The sequence below is a fragment of the Dendropsophus ebraccatus genome, chromosome 7, assembly GCF_027789765.1.
Source record: "Dendropsophus ebraccatus isolate aDenEbr1 chromosome 7, aDenEbr1.pat, whole genome shotgun sequence".
NCBI lineage: Eukaryota > Metazoa > Chordata > Amphibia > Anura > Hylidae > Dendropsophus > Dendropsophus ebraccatus.
Genome location: NC_091460.1, coordinates 144,537,197 through 144,553,220, shown reverse-complemented (window position 1 = coordinate 144,553,220; position 16,024 = coordinate 144,537,197). Strand labels below are relative to the sequence as shown.

The 16,024-nt window shown below is 46.4% G+C and overlaps 1 protein-coding gene across 1 annotated transcript; it reads right to left on the bottom strand.

Annotated features, from left to right (window-relative positions):
* Nucleotides 1–986: 986 nt before the first annotated feature.
* LOC138797082 (uncharacterized) lies at nt 987–7,668 on the bottom strand. Its single transcript, XM_069976873.1, has 7 exons — nt 7,290–7,668; nt 4,927–5,003; nt 4,316–4,386; nt 3,519–3,588; nt 2,374–2,471; nt 2,149–2,221; nt 987–1,275 (listed from the first exon to the last, which is right to left on the bottom strand). The coding sequence occupies exons 1-7, from the start codon at nt 7,544–7,546 to the stop codon at nt 1,124–1,126; spliced, it is 798 nt and encodes a 265-aa protein (XP_069832974.1). The 5' UTR covers nt 7,547–7,668; the 3' UTR covers nt 987–1,123.
* Nucleotides 7,669–16,024: the final 8,356 nt, after the last annotated feature.

Here is a 16,024-nt window from a genome sequence, read left to right as displayed (position 1 = left end):
CTTTAAAGGGAGTGGATCACTTTTATTGGGACATTTAGTATTGCAGCCTCCCCCCCCCCCCCCCAGCCTTGATTAATAGATTGCTCCCTGTTTGTGTATAGGGAAGAACCAATAGGGATCATCCTGATAGTCTGTGGTTCAGACGGAATAAAAGTGATGACAGTTTCCCTTTATATTATATTTTTGCCTGAAATGGATTCTAGATTCTAGACCTCTTAAAGGGATACTCCACTCAAACATAACTTTTGATATGTTGCTGCCCATGGTAAGACTAAGAATTCCTTCCATACTTATTATCTAGTCAGTCTCCTTCCCCCAATTCTCAGCTGCTGCTTTCTGCTGAAGACACAAAAATCTGTGTGTGAGCTTTTTTCTCTGTCTCCCCCTCCTCCCCCCTCCCTTCTGAGACAGCTGATGTAAACAAGTCCCTGGCAAGCTGTATTTGTAAAACTGTAGCTTCTTTGTTATACTGGGAAGATTAATTTGAGGTCAAGTTGCTGATGAACTCACTGTGATTAACCCTCCCAGCATTACAAAGAAGCTACAATGTTGCAGATACAGCCAGACAGGGACTTGTTTACATCAGCCGTCTCAGAAGGGAGGGGGAGGAGGGGGAGACAGAGAGAAAAGCTCACACAGACTTTTGTGTCTTCAGCAGAAAGCGGCAGCTTAGAACTGGGGGAAGGAGACTGAATAGATAATAACAAGTATGGAAGGAATTGTTAGTCTCACTATGGGCAGCAACATATCAAAAGTTATGTTTGAGTGGAATACTCCTTTAAATGCTACCCAGGCTCTGGTCATTTTCTTAAAAAAAAGCTGGTCCACGTAGACTAATTCCATCACCACCTCCCATCCAGCTGTGTAAATATTCAGTCGTATCGCTAGGTGCATGGTCTGAGTGTAGAGACCTACCACGAGGATGAGCACCCACCATGCTACCGCCCTCCCCCCTGCTTACAGTTCAGGTTGTGCAAGCGAAATTTCAGTAATCCACAGACTTGTACGCCGCAGCTGTTTATTTATCGGATACACATGTACCCAGTGAATGTATTATTCACAGCATTGCATTCTCCTAAAGCCCAGCATCTCTAGTGATGCCATCTGTAATGTGAATAAGCGTTTATCTCTGCGCCCTCCAGTCTGGGTGGATAACGTACTCCTTTCTTTGCGGTCTGTAAACAGGCGACGACGTTGTTGCAGAGTTCTCTCTTCGATCTCCTGTCCGAGGTCCAGTGGCCAAAGTTCTGAGTAATCTCTCCACAGCTTTGGTCTCTGAAATCAAGTTATATGGCAGATGTAGTTTGAACTATTGCTATAACAGCTTCTCTACCCCTTACTGTACATGATAATAAAGGAACATTAAAGGGGTATATATATTTGTGTATTTATATGTGTATATACATTATATATATATATATATATATATATATATATATATATATATATATATATATATACGTCTTCCAGCTGCTGTATGTCCTACAGGAAGTGGTGTATTCTCTCCAGTCTGACACAGTGCTCTCTGCTGCCACCTCTGTCCATGTCAGGAACTGTCCAGAGCAGGAGAGGTTTTCTATGGGGATTTGCTGCTGCTCTGGACAGTTCCTGACATGGACAGAGGTGGCAGCAGAGAGCACTGTGTCAGAATACACCACTTCCTGCAGGAGATACAGTAGCTGATAAGTACTGGAAGACCAGAGATTTTTAAATAGAAGTAAATTACAAATCTCTATGACTTCCTGAAACCAGTTGATTTGAAAGAAAACTTTTTTATTTTTTATTTTGCTGGAGTATCCCTTTAAATAAAATTGACACTAGCATCAGGCCATCGCTTTCTCCATCATCTTCATATTGTGAATTACACTGGATAATTATTTCTTGGCTTGAGTACTTAATGTTCTATTTACTCTATGAAGATCACAGTTATAAGTCGCACATTTAAAGGGTCATTAACAAAATGTTCACATCTTGTACAGACGTCGTATTTCAAAGTAAACGATTCTGTAACCTTGGTCATTTGTTAGTCGGAGTGTAACTTATCAGGCCGCCGTCCTCACACGTTGATGCTGTCACGGTATCTTACTATTTGATTATCTGAACTCTACGGGGGGGGGGGGTCTTGGTGTCATACGTGTTTTTATTTACCTTCAGGATCAGCGTTCTGTAACCAGCGATGGACGGCGGGAAGGTACACAGGTCTCATACATTGCTTTATCGCCTATTCGAAAGATAAAATGTTATTTTTTGTAGAGTGGATGATGGTAACTATTGGCCTCACTGCAACCTTATAGGCGTTTCTATGATTTTTTAAATATGTTTTATTAATGTTAAAAGGTTAAAAAACAAAAAGAAAGTATCTGAGCGCTCTACCTGGGTGAGTGTATTCCTCGTAGCATTTCTATCCTCCTCCTCCTCCATAGTTTGGTTGTCACTCACAAACTTTATCATTTTCATTACAGCAGAATAATCTGTAGTTTAACAGAACAGATGGCAATAGGAATCCGTCACATAGGGAACCATCAGATTAAATAGCAGAGGATAGAAATAGGAGAGGAACAAATAATATAGAAGAAGATCAGATGGGACGGATAGAAAGGTAACAGAATGGATGAACAAGGAAAGAATATGACCAGAAGGAATAGATGCAGTTAAGGAAGTTGGGTCACCCCCCAAAAAAATCTTTCAAATCAACAGGTCCCAGAAAGTGCCAGAGATTTGTAATTTACTTCTATTTAAAAATCTCCAGTTTTCCAGTACTTATCAGCTGCTGTATATCCCACAGGAAGCGGTGTATTCTTTCCAGTCTGACACAGTGCTCTCTGCTGCCACCTCTGTCCATGTCAGGAACTGTCCAGAGCAGCAGCAAATCCCCATAGAAACCTCTCCTGCTCTGGACAGTTCCTGACATGGACAGAGGTGGCAGCAGAGAGCGCTGTCACTGTGTCAGACTGGAAAGAATACACCACTTCCTACAGGACATATAGCAGCTGATACGTACTAAAAGACTGGAGATTTTTTAATAGAAGTCAGTTACAAATCTCTGGCGCTTTCTGGCACCAATTGATTTAAAATAAAAAAATTGGTGAACACCCCTTTAAGGTAGGGGCAGATTGCGGACTGTAGTGTATATAAGAGAAAGATACTGGATTTGAATGGATACAATAAAGAAAGAATAGGATTTCTTAGTATAGGTAGAAATATATACAACAGGAACTAAACTGATACATGGACAGATAGGAGAGGGGTTAGAAGGATTGGAACACTAGATAGAATAGGAGATAAACTGATAGGACAAAACTATATTGAATATGATAAGATAGGAATGGATTGGATAGCATTAGAACAGTTAAGATGTAATTGTAGAAGAGAAACTAAGCAAAATTTTTAATAAGGACCTTTTTTTGCACTATAAAAACTACAAAGCAAGACTAAATAAAATAACTTTCATAGGTCACATAGCCTGGAAGAGTAATGTAGGAAGAAGAAAAAACCCACTGTAGACGAATACATTTTACCGTCACCATTTGCAAGTTTGAGCCAAGCCTGAGCCGCTATATTAGAATTTGCATCAGTAAATATGTGTACCTATAAAAATACAAAGAACATAGGGACAGATTTATGAAAGTTTTGTGCAAGGGACCCTATCAATCCCCCCGTCCGTTCATAGAAACTGTGCGCTCTTATCAAGTTGTGTGCCATATGGGTGGGAAGGTGGGACGACACTGTAATACATTTTATTAGGCAAAAGAGTTTCCTTCTGTGCTCATAAGACCTGTTTTCCTACCTCCCCTTCTTATCTGCTCATTATCAGTTAAAACCGTCTTCATTACAGAGGAGCAAAGTGAAGACTGGTTCCATTTTAACCTATGGAGGGGGGAAGGGGCTGAGGGGGATGAGTGAACAGGAAGAGCAGAGAAGCAGCTGTACAGTTTGGAGACTGGGCACATAAAACTTTGGATTCACAGGTCAGAAAGATCAGTGCTTATCTGGGAGCTTGGTCAGAGAAGATTGCAGGATGTAGTGTTAAGCTGTCTGTTATAGACCAGCTGTTTGTCTCTTCTCCATGCTCCCTCGCGCCCCTGACCCCTCCCCTCTCTATAGACCATAATAGACACAGATAAGTGAGGGGTACAGAAACTCTTTTACTTAATAAAACCTATTATAGAGTTTCTTATAATCGCTTGAACTGTTGATTTCTGGAAAAAAAAATAATATATTTTAAAACTTTAATGACAGTTACACTTTAACCCCATTTAGATGTAGGAAACAATAGACATGTGACATATAGATGGCGTCATCTGTCATACTGTACCTGGTTTTCATCACCACTTGGGACCTTTTTGGATCTATTAGGCGAAGAAGAGACTTTTGTGCTTTCTTTACCTGCAAGAAACCAATGTATAAATCTCTGCCGGCAGATTCTGTCCACAGGTCGCTGATATCCACACACATTATCCCCCGACATCGGGTACAACAAGGGAAGCCCTGGCCTGGAGTCATTGTTGCTTTAGACCAAGCTTTGGCTTTCCAGGCATGATGGGAGTTGTAGTTTTACAATAACTAGAGGGCCGAAGGTTCCCCACCCCTGCTTTAGACCTAGAAGCAGCTGAGCAATGACGGATATAGATGGAGTCCATTCTCAGCCCCTAATGGGCCAAAAACAAGATGGAGTCCAGTCTTATGACGTTTAATTAGACAAATCTTATCACATACAATGAATATAAACCAGGTTAATCCAGTGTACAATAATATGTAAAGCAGCACACCCTCCCTTGTCTGACAATACAAACCCATGACAGCAGACGGCCGCTTCAGCCCATAGACAACTATAGGGAATTCAGTAATAACTTTTTCCTAAAACAGATTAAATAGTGTAAAACATCATGTGCGTCCGGCCGTTCATCCTTTCCTTCATACAGTTACCTCGTCCTTCTGAAGATCTGGTTCTCTTACAGTTGTAATGGCCGGGGATGTTATGGAGTGTTGTAACTAAAAATACCCTATAAAAGACAAAAAACGACAACTCATAATGACGCCGTAATACCGCTCTAATCTGCCACTAATACCGTCAGCAAGAGATCTTCCTGGCACTGGGAGTAGAGTAGAGATGAGCGAACATGCCGATGTTCACTTCGGATCCCAAACACGAATATTAAAGGGAACCTGTCACCCCCCTTGCTGGGGTGAGGCCGCCCGACCCCCAGCTAGAGACCCTTATACTTACCCCTTCTCTCCAAGTCCTGCACCTGGAGCTGGTCCCAGGATGGAGATATCTCCAGTCGGAAGATGTGCGTGCACGCTGCAGAGATGAGTCCAATGCCCATAGAGAAAGACGGCTCCATTCATTATCTATGGGCGTCGGACTCATCTCTGGAGTGCGCGCCGGACTTCCGACCGGAGATATCTCCATCCTGGGACCGGCTCCAGGTGCAGGACTTGGAGAGAAGGGGTAAGTATAAGGGTCTCTAGCTGGGGGTCGGGCGGCCTCACCCCGGCAAGGGGGGTGACAGGTTCCCTTTAAAAAAAAAATGATCGTGATTAGATCATCAAATAAACAGTTTGTGATCGACAATCGGCATCTGCATCATCACTAGTGCAGACCTGTATCTATCAGAAAATTACAGCATATCCTGAGGAGATGCCCTGAATGTTTGAGATGGGGATAGCCTTAAATAATAGTTATTATAATAGTAACATAACACTAGAGATACTATAAAGGTGATAAAACAGCTATAGCTACATACACAACAATCATCCATTCTAGGGTACAATATGGCAGAACCTCCAGTATTCCCAGCATACACGGCGGCACTTTTCTCTTTCCTTCTGGCTTCCTGGATATGCTGTAGCTGCACTTCTGCTCTAATCCCATCATATTTTGGGGGGGACTTAAAGTGACTGTACCACCCTTCCCGGAGGCGGGCCGAGTGGGAGGAATCCCCTGCCCCTCTATGATAGGGTTCCATTGATTCTAATGGAGTCACGTCATGGAGGGGCTAGGGTTTCTCCCCACTGGGGGTGGGTCGGCCGCCTCCAGTGCTTCAGCCTGGGCCTGGTGGTAGTCACTTTAAAGGGTACCTTTCATATAAATGTCACTTCTCAGGAATCAATAAGTATCAATAGTACAAGTGACTATAAGAAACTCTGTAATAGGTTTTATTAAGCCAAAGAGTTTCCTTCTGTAGTGAAAAAGCTGTTTTCCTTCCTCCCCCCCCCCCCTCACTTCAGAAGAAGCAGGATTTCTGTGTCTATTATGGTCTATGGAGAGGGGAGGGGCGAGGGGGATGATTGAACACAGAGAGGAGAAAAGGCAGCCGTGCACAGCACATCACCCTGCAATCTTCTCTCACCAAGATCCCAGATAACCACTGACCTTTCAGACCTGTGAATCCAGCGTTTTATGTGCCCAGACAGTCTTCAAACTGTACAACTGCTTCTCTGCTCTCCCTGCTCACTCATCCCCCTTGGCCCCTCCCCCCTCCATAGGTTATAATGGACTCAGCAAACCCGTTTTATGTTTTGCTCCTTTGTAATGAAGACGGCTTTTCCTGATAATGAACACATAAGAAGTGGGGAGGGAGACGACAGTTTGAGTACAGAAAGAGGCTTTTTTGCCTGATAAAACCTGTTACAGAGTTTCTTAAAATTGCTATTTCTGCAAAAATATTTAAAATGACAGATTACACTTTAAATTCAGAGACCATCAGTATAAACTGGAGATCTTAGAGATTAGTGGAAAATGTTGGGTCTGAAATGCAACTTCTGGAGAGTCTATGCCAACCATTGTTGGTACAGCCCACCAGAGTCATTCATTTAGCTCCAGATGAAAATAAAAATCTAATCAACAGGTATCAGTGGTTTTACACAATGACCTCTATTTAAAAATCCTAATGCTTTCCTGTACTTATCAGCTGCTGTATGTCCTGCAGGAAGTTGTGTATTCTTTCCAGTCTGACACAGTGCTCTCTGCTGCCACCTCTGTCCATGTCAGGAACTGTCCAGAGCAGCAGCAAATCCTCAAAGAAAACCTCTCCTGCTCTGGACAGTTCCTGACATGGACAGAGGTGGCAGCAGAGAGCACTGTGTCGGACTGGAGAGAATACACCACTTCCTGCGGGACATACAGCAGCTGATAAGTACTGGAAGACGGGAGATTTTTTTTAAATAAGTTATTTACAAATCTCTATAACTTTCTTAAAGCAGATGATTTGAATTCTTTTCCCTCCAGAGTTTCCCTTTAATTCTCTACCCCACACGTCACACTGCGTCATACACGTTCCCCTTACTCGGGTGGGTGAGGCCTGTTCATCCTGGTGGGCGAGCTTGGTCTCGGTGATGACTGGCAGCTGTCATCCAGCTCTTTCCTCCGGTATTCCCCGGCATACACGGTGGCGCTCTTCTCCTTCCGCCTGGCCTCCTGGATATGCTTCAGCTGCGCTTCCACTCTAATCTCATCATATCTTTGTTTGTCAGATTTAAAGTGATAGTCCGGCCTAACAAATGACTGAAAGTTGGCGTTGTGGTAGAGGGAATATCTCGCCATGGTCACGCTGAAGGGTTCTGGAGAGGATGGAACAAGAGGTCTTGTCTGCACTACATCTCCGAGCTCCGGGTGCAGCTCGCACAGCTCTGCTCTGTTGTCAGTCGTCGCTTAGCAACGCTCCTATTGCACGCCACTTGACCCTTGTTACCGTGTGACTACCACATCAAAGGGACCTGAGCAAACACTACACAGCAATTACTATGCAAAGTGAGATCAAAATACAATCCCAATCTCTAACATCTCAAGCGACTAATACAGAGCAGAGAGACGATAAATCCTGATGGAAAACGAGACATTTCACCGTCTAATTAAACTATTGTCACATAAAGAGACTCTGTCAGTAGTTATATGGTGTCCTATCTCAGGGTCAGCAGGTTATGGCGTACCATCTCAGGGAAATCATAAACTAGTGACAGAGAAGCTGAACAGGATGATGGATCACTTATATTGTTCTGTGCAGCTGATCCAGAGATTTCCTCCTGAACAACATGGACAATAAGTAGTCCTCTCCATTATGTGCATGAGCTCAGTAGTCCTGGATATTCATGAGAAGCAGAAAACTCCGCCCAACAGCTGCTGATTGGCAGTTATCTATCCATGCTGTGTATAGGCAGTCAACTGTCAATCAGCAGCTGGAGGGCGGGGGGAGGAGTGTGGCAAGAATCCTATTCTCCTGCATATTAGGAGAACGGCTGAACAGAATGATGGAAGTAATACACTGATCTGTTCAGCATTTCTGTCACTAGTTTATGCCGCCCTCATTTAAGGCATCTTACATCTAGTGACAGATTCCCTTTAATGTCAATAGAATAGTTCACACTGCTGATACTAACTGCACTTCCATGCATCTATGATCTTATATTTATGTATCAACGTAATTATCCATCTATGTGTTTAGACTTATGTTTTGGATACACTATTCCTATCCCTTTATTTTTATCCTTTTTTTATGGCAGTGTCCTTTTAAACACATAACTACTTTGTTAGGCACCCTGTAGATGAGCGCAGTTCCTGTGCATTTATGCATCTGTAATATGGACGCTGGGCTGGGCCTGGCCGCATGGTCTAATCCGAATTGACAGCTGATGGACGTATAAACGGGATAAATGTGATACGTTCGTCTGTGGGAGGCCTAACAACGGGAAAACACAAACTTACAGAGATCTCCTTCACTACAAGAAACAATACTGTGCATATCCTGATATAACCAGCAGGTGGTGCTATACATCTCTTCTATCTGCTCCTCCATTACTTGGCTGTACTATGTGCACTGAGAAGGAAATAAACTTGGGGATAAGAAGTTGTCAGGCAGGGGTGTCTGTCTCTCTGACTTGTATCCAAGTCTAATAGGAGATAATCGTTCATTTCTATGCAGAATTTTTAATGTTCATCATTTTATATGTGGGTCCTAAAAGGCTTATTGTCTTTACTAGTTGTGAGCAAATTTAAAGTAATAAGGAAGCAAAGTGCTTCGTTATCTCTACAATCCGCTCATCAGCTGCTGCCTTATAACTGACTGCCGCTCCTCACAGGGTGCCTTATAACTGACTGCTGCTCCTCTATGTCACACGCGGTGCACTCTTACGGCTATGTCACACACGCGGTGCACTCGTACGGCTATGTCACACACGTAGTGCACTCGTACGGCTATGTCACACGCTGTGCACTTGTACGGCTATGTCACACACGCAGTGCACTCGTACAGCCATGTCACACACGCGGTGCACTCTTACGGCTATGTCACACACGCAGTGCACTCGTACGGCCATGTCACACACGCGGTGCACTCGTACGGCCATGTCACACACGCGGTGCACTCGTACGGCTATGTCACACATGCGGTGCACTTGTACGGCTATGTCACACGCTGTGCACTTGTACGGCCATGTCACACACGCGGTGCACTTATACGGCCATGTCACACACGCGGTGCACTCGTACGGCTATGTCACACGCTGTGCACTTGTACGGCCATGTCAAACGCGGTGCACTTGTACGGCCATGTCACACACGCGGTGCACTTGTACGGCTATGTCACACACGCAGTGCACTCGTACAGCCATGTCACACACGCGGTGCACTCTTACGGCTATGTCACACACGCGGTGCACTCTTACGGCTATGTCACACACGCGGTGCACTCGTACGGCTATGTCACACACGCGGTGCACTCGTACGGCTATGTCACACACGCAGTGCACTCGTACGGCCATGTCACACACGCGGTGCACTCGTACGGCTATGTCACACATGCGGTGCACTCGTACGGCTATGTCACACGCTGTGCACTTGGACGGCCATGTCACACACGCGGTGCACTCGTACGGCTATGTCACACATGCGGTGCACTCGTACGGCTATGTCACACGCTGTGCACTTGGACGGCCATGTGACACACGCGGTGCACTTATACGGCCATGTCACACACGCTGTGCACTTGTACGGCCATGTCACACACGCGGTGCACTCGTACGGCTATGTCACACGCTGTGCACTCGTACGGCCATGTCACACACGCGGTGCACTCGTACGGCTATGTCACACGCTGTGCACTTGTACGGCCATGTCAAACGCGGTGCACTTGTACGGCCATGTCACACACGCGGTGCACTTGTACGGCAATGTCACACGCTGTGCACTTGTACGGCCATGTCACACACGCGGTGCACTTGTACGGCTATGTCACACACGCAGTGCACTCGTACAGCCATGTCACACACGCGGTGCACTTGTACGGCTATGTCACACGCTGTGCACTTGTACGGCCATGTCAAACGCGGTGCACTTGTACGGCCATGTCACACACGCGGTGCACTTGTACAGCAATGTCACACACGCGGTGCACTTGTACGGCAATGTCACACGCTGTGCACTTGTACGGCCATGTCACACACGCGGTGCACTTGTACGGCTATGTCACACGCTGTGCACTTGTATGGCCATGTCAAACGCGGTGCACTTGTACGGCTATGTCACACGCGGTGCACTTATACGGCCATGTCACACACGCGGTGCACTCGTACGGCTATGTCACACGCTGTGCACTTGTACGGCCATGTCAAACGCGGTGCACTTGTACGGCCATGTCACACACGCGGTGCACTTGTACGGCTATGTCACACGCTGTGCACTTGTACGGCCATGTCACACACGCGGTGCACTTGTACGGCTATGTCACACACGCAGTGCACTCGTACAGCCATGTCACACACGCGGTGCACTCTTACGGCTATGTCACACACGCGGTGCACTCTTACGGCTATGTCACACACGCGGTGCACTCGTACGGCTATGTCACACACGCAGTGCACTCGTACGGCTATGTCACACGCTGTGCACTTGTACGGCCATGTCAAACGCGGTGCACTTGTACGGCCATGTCACACACGCGGTGCACTTGTACGGCAATGTCACACGCTGTGCACTTGTACGGCCATGTCACACACGCGGTGCACTTGTACGGCTATGTCACACGCTGTGCACTTGTATGGCCATGTCAAACGCGGTGCACTTGTACGGCTATGTCACACGCGGTGCACTTATACGGCCATGTCACACACGCGGTGCACTCGTACGGCTATGTCACACGCTGTGCACTTGTACGGCCATGTCAAACGCGGTGCACTTGTACGGCCATGTCACACACGCGGTGCACTTGTACGGCTATGTCACACGCTGTGCACTTGTACGGCCATGTCACACACGCGGTGCACTTGTACGGCTATGTCACACACGCAGTGCACTCGTACAGCCATGTCACACACGCGGTGCACTCTTACGGCTATGTCACACACGCGGTGCACTCTTACGGCTATGTCACACACGCGGTGCACTCGTACGGCTATGTCACACACGCAGTGCACTCGTACGGCTATGTCACACGCTGTGCACTCGTACGGCCATGTCAAACGCGGTGCACTTGTACAGCCATGTCACACACGCGGTGCACTTGTACGGCAATGTCACACGCTGTGCACTTGTACGGCCATGTCACACACGCGGTGCACTTGTACGGCTATGTCACACACGCAGTGCACTCGTACAGCCATGTCACACACCCGGTGCACTTGTACGGCTATGTCACACGCTGTGCACTTGTACGGCCATGTCAAACGCGGTGCACTTGTACGGCCATGTCACACATGCGGTGCACTTGTACAGCAATGTCACACGCTGTGCACTTGTACGGCCATGTCACACACGCGGTGCACTTGTACGGCAATGTCACACGCTGTGCACTTGTACGGCCATGTCACACACGCGGTGCACTTGTACGGCTATGTCACACGCTGTGCACTTGTATGGCCATGTCAAACGCGGTGCACTTGTACGGCTATGTCACACACGGTGCATTTGTACGGCCATGTCACACACGCGGTGCACTCGTACGGCTATGTCACACACGCTGTGCACTTGTACGGCCATGTCACACACGCGGTGCACTCGTACGGCTATGTCACACACGGTGCACTCGTATTTACAAGTAAAGTTCTTTTTTGGCACATTTCCTTAGATTTTTCCTACTTGTTTTAACCAAATCAGGCCTTTGCTTGTGACCATATATTGAACCGTGCACATCGAAAACTCATATACGATGGCCACATTACATTCAAGATTAGCCATGTCGCCATTTTTACAGCCATAAAAAACTAAACTTTGCAATGTTTTCCCACTGAACTAAATAGAAATGAATTACAGCTATAAAACAGCTATACACTAAAATAAGACCTGGCTCAGATGAAAATAAATATATCCGCAAACGTTTGTTTTATGAATATTTTATTCACATCTCATCCCTCTGTTCCACTCACCCCAAAGGGGCAGGAAGGGGCGAAATAGAGGGTGTAGCCGCATGGAGAGGGGGCGTAATGAGGGGTGTGGCCGCATGGAGAGGGGGCGTAATGAGGGGTGTGGCCGCATGCAGAGGGGGTGTAATGAGGGGTGTGGCCGCATGCAAAGGGGGCGTATTGAGGGGTGTGGCCGCATGCAGAGGGGGCGTAATGAGGGGTGTGGCCGCATGCGGAGGGGGCGTAATGAGGGGTGTGGCCGCATGCAGAGGGGGCGTAATGAGGGGTGTGGCCGCATGCAGAGGGGCGTAATGAGGGATGTGGCCGCATGCAGAGGGGGTGTAATGAGGGGTGTGGCCGCATGCAGAGGGGGCGTAATGAGGGGTGTGGCCGCATGCAGAGGGGGCGTATTGAGAGTGTAGCCGCATGCAGAGGGGGTTTAATGAGGGTTGTGGCTGCATGCGGAGGGGGCGTAACGAGGATTGCGGATCCGCAATTACAAAGTTGCAGAACATGTGACACCTTGGGGGAGATTTATCAAACATGGTGTAAAGTGAGACTGGCTCAGTCGCCCCTAGCAACCAATCAGATTCCATCTTTCATTTTCCAAAGAGTCTGAGGAATGAGAAGTGGAATCTGATTGGTTGCCGGGGGCGACTGAGCCAGTCTTACTTTACACCATATTTGATAAATCTCCCCCCTTTGCCTTCATAAATTATTACTTTTTCTGAGTGTAGATGTGGTGACAGACGGACTGGATGAGGAACGAGCAGTAACAGCCATGTTGTTGAAGTCAGGTGGTGGTCACTTCCATGTACCTGTGATGGAGCTTTTCTTGAGGCAGGCTGGCATCCCCCCCCCCCCCCCCCCCCCCCCCCCCCCGGCCCCCCTGGTGCTGACGGGCAGCGTTCGCCCTATATACAGTAAGGGAGGTTTCATCTCTACTGATCGGACGGCTGTCACATTTCTCCGGCCGCGCTCTCACTCTCTCTATATTTGTACTATGACAGACGCAGAAAACAAATCGGGTAGAACTTGCCTGCCGCGCTCCTGCTGACAGATCCCAGTGACAGTCACCTGTACTGGCAGGAGACATGAGTGACATCTTCATGGTGGACGGAGTTTCCTCCTGTAAATCTTCCTTTGATTTGCTGGCTGTGAATATTCTTGTGTACAGAGGTGTGACAGCAACGGGTGGGACGGTTTTTTTTTTTTTTTTTTTTTTGTAGTTGCAGCAAAGCACGGCCGTTCTATCCCAGTTCAGAATCCCAATTTATTGCCCCTCACACTTGTATACAATGGGCGCTCCTTTCTATGTCACCACTACAACCCCTGGTAAAAAGTATGGAATCACCAGTCTGGGATGAGCACTCATTCAGACATTTCATGCTGTAAAACAAACTCAGATCAAAAACATGATACAATATTAAGGTCATTCCAAAGTGCAACTTGTTGGCTTTCAGGAACACTCAAAGAAATGAAGAGAAAACATTGTGGAAGTTAGTGAATGACACTTTTATTGACCAAGCACAGGGAAATAAATATGGAATCACTCAAAGTATGGAATCATGAAAAACACAAAAGACAATTCAAAATACATCACTAATATTTAGTTGCACCACCTTTGGCTTTCAGTCTTTGAGGCATGGACTTGATGAGTGACAAACAGTATTCTGCATCAATTTGGTGCCAGATCAGCTTTGCAGGTTGGAGCCTTCTTGTGGACCATTTTTTTCAATCTCCACCACAGGTTTTCAATTGGGTTGAGATCTGGACTATTTGCAGGCCATGACATCGACTGAATGTGTCTTTCTTCAAGGAACGCCTTCACTGTTTTTGCCCTATGGCACGATGCATTGTCATCTTGGAGAATTATTTCATCATCTCCAAACATCTGTTCAATTGAAGGGATGAGAAAACTGTCCAAAATGTCAATGTAAACTTGTGCATTGATGGAGGAATTAAGCACAGTCATGTCCCCAGTGCCTTTGCCTGACATGCAGCCCCATATCATCAAGGACTGTGGACATCTGGTTGTTTTCTTCAGGCCTCTTCATAAATCTCACTGGATCGGCACCAAACAAACGTTCCAGCATCATCACCTTGTCCAATGCAGATTCTTGACTCATCACTGAAGACAACTTTCATCCAGTCATCCACAGTCCATGATTGCCTCTCCTTAGCCCATTGGAGTCTTGTTTTTTTATGTGTAGGTGTCAATGCTGGTTTTCGTTTAGCTTTCCTGTATAGAAATCCCATCTCCTTTAGGCGATTTCTTACGGTTCGGTCACATACATTGACTCCAGCTTCCTCCCATTTGTGCTTCATCTGTTTAGTTGTACTTTTTCGGTTTTCAAGACAAATGGCCTTAAGTTGTTTGTCTTGACGCTTGGTCTACCAGTACTCTTGGCTTTAACAACCATTCCATGCTGTTTGTATTTGGTCCATATCTTGGATACAGCCCACATCTTTAGCGACCATGTGTGAAGGGTTACCTTCTTCAAGAAGTTTCACAATCCTCTCTTTTGTTTCAAGGGACATTTCTTTGGTTGGAGCCATGGTTCTCGCCACTCCACTTGGTCCAGCAGCCCTCCAAGGTGTCATGACTGCAGACTAACGGGCACATCTAATCTGGGGCAGGTGTTCATTTAGGGAAAGGAGATAGACTGGGTGTGTCCTTTTTTCCTCAGAATTGAGTGATTCCATATTTATTTCCCTGTGTTTGGTCAATAAAAGTGTCATTCACTAACTTCCACAATGTTTTCTCTTCATTTCTTTGAGTGTTCCTGAAAGCCGACAAGTTGCACTTTGGAATGACCTTAATATTGTATCATGTTTTTGATCTGAGTTTGTTTTACAGCATGAAATGTCTGAATGAGTGCTTATCCAAGACTGGTGATTCCATACTTTTTACCAGGGGTTGTATACATGATCTCTCACTGGTTACATTTCAGATTGTCACATGTACAGGAAAAATGCGAAAATATAATAAATGACTTGATTATGTATTACCTTATGTGATACCTTATGAGATCTGTGTCGCTGTCTCCTGAGCCGCCACCCTCCCATTCACTGTGATACAAGTATAGTCAGCGGTGTAGCCACCATGAAGGCTGAGCACACACCTGTCCATGTCGGGGACTGTCCAGAGCAGCAGCAAATCCTCATAGAAAACCTCTCCTGCTCTGGACAGTTCCTGACATGGACAGAGGTGGCAGCAGAGAGCACAGTGTCAGACTGGAAAGAATACACCTCTTCCTGCAGGACATACAGTGGCTGATAAGTACTGGAAAGCAAACATAAGTAAACATCTAGAATGTAGCAATTGTGGTAAGACCCCAAAACTTTGACATATGACAGAGTGAAGAGGCTAACGGACACATCGCACAGTCATAGAGTGAAGAGGCTGACGGACACATCTCACGGTCATAGAGTGAAGAGGCTGACGGACACATCGCACGGTCATAGAGTGAAGAGGCTAACGGACACATCTCACGGTCATAGAGTGAAGAGGCTGACGGACACATCGCACGGTCATAGAGTGAAGAGGCTGACGGACACATCGCACGGTCATAGAGTGAAGAGGCTGACGGACACATCGCACGGTCATAGAGTGAAGAGGCTGACGGACACGTCGCACGGTCATAGAGTGAAGAGGCTGACGGACACATCGCACGGTCATAGAGTGAAG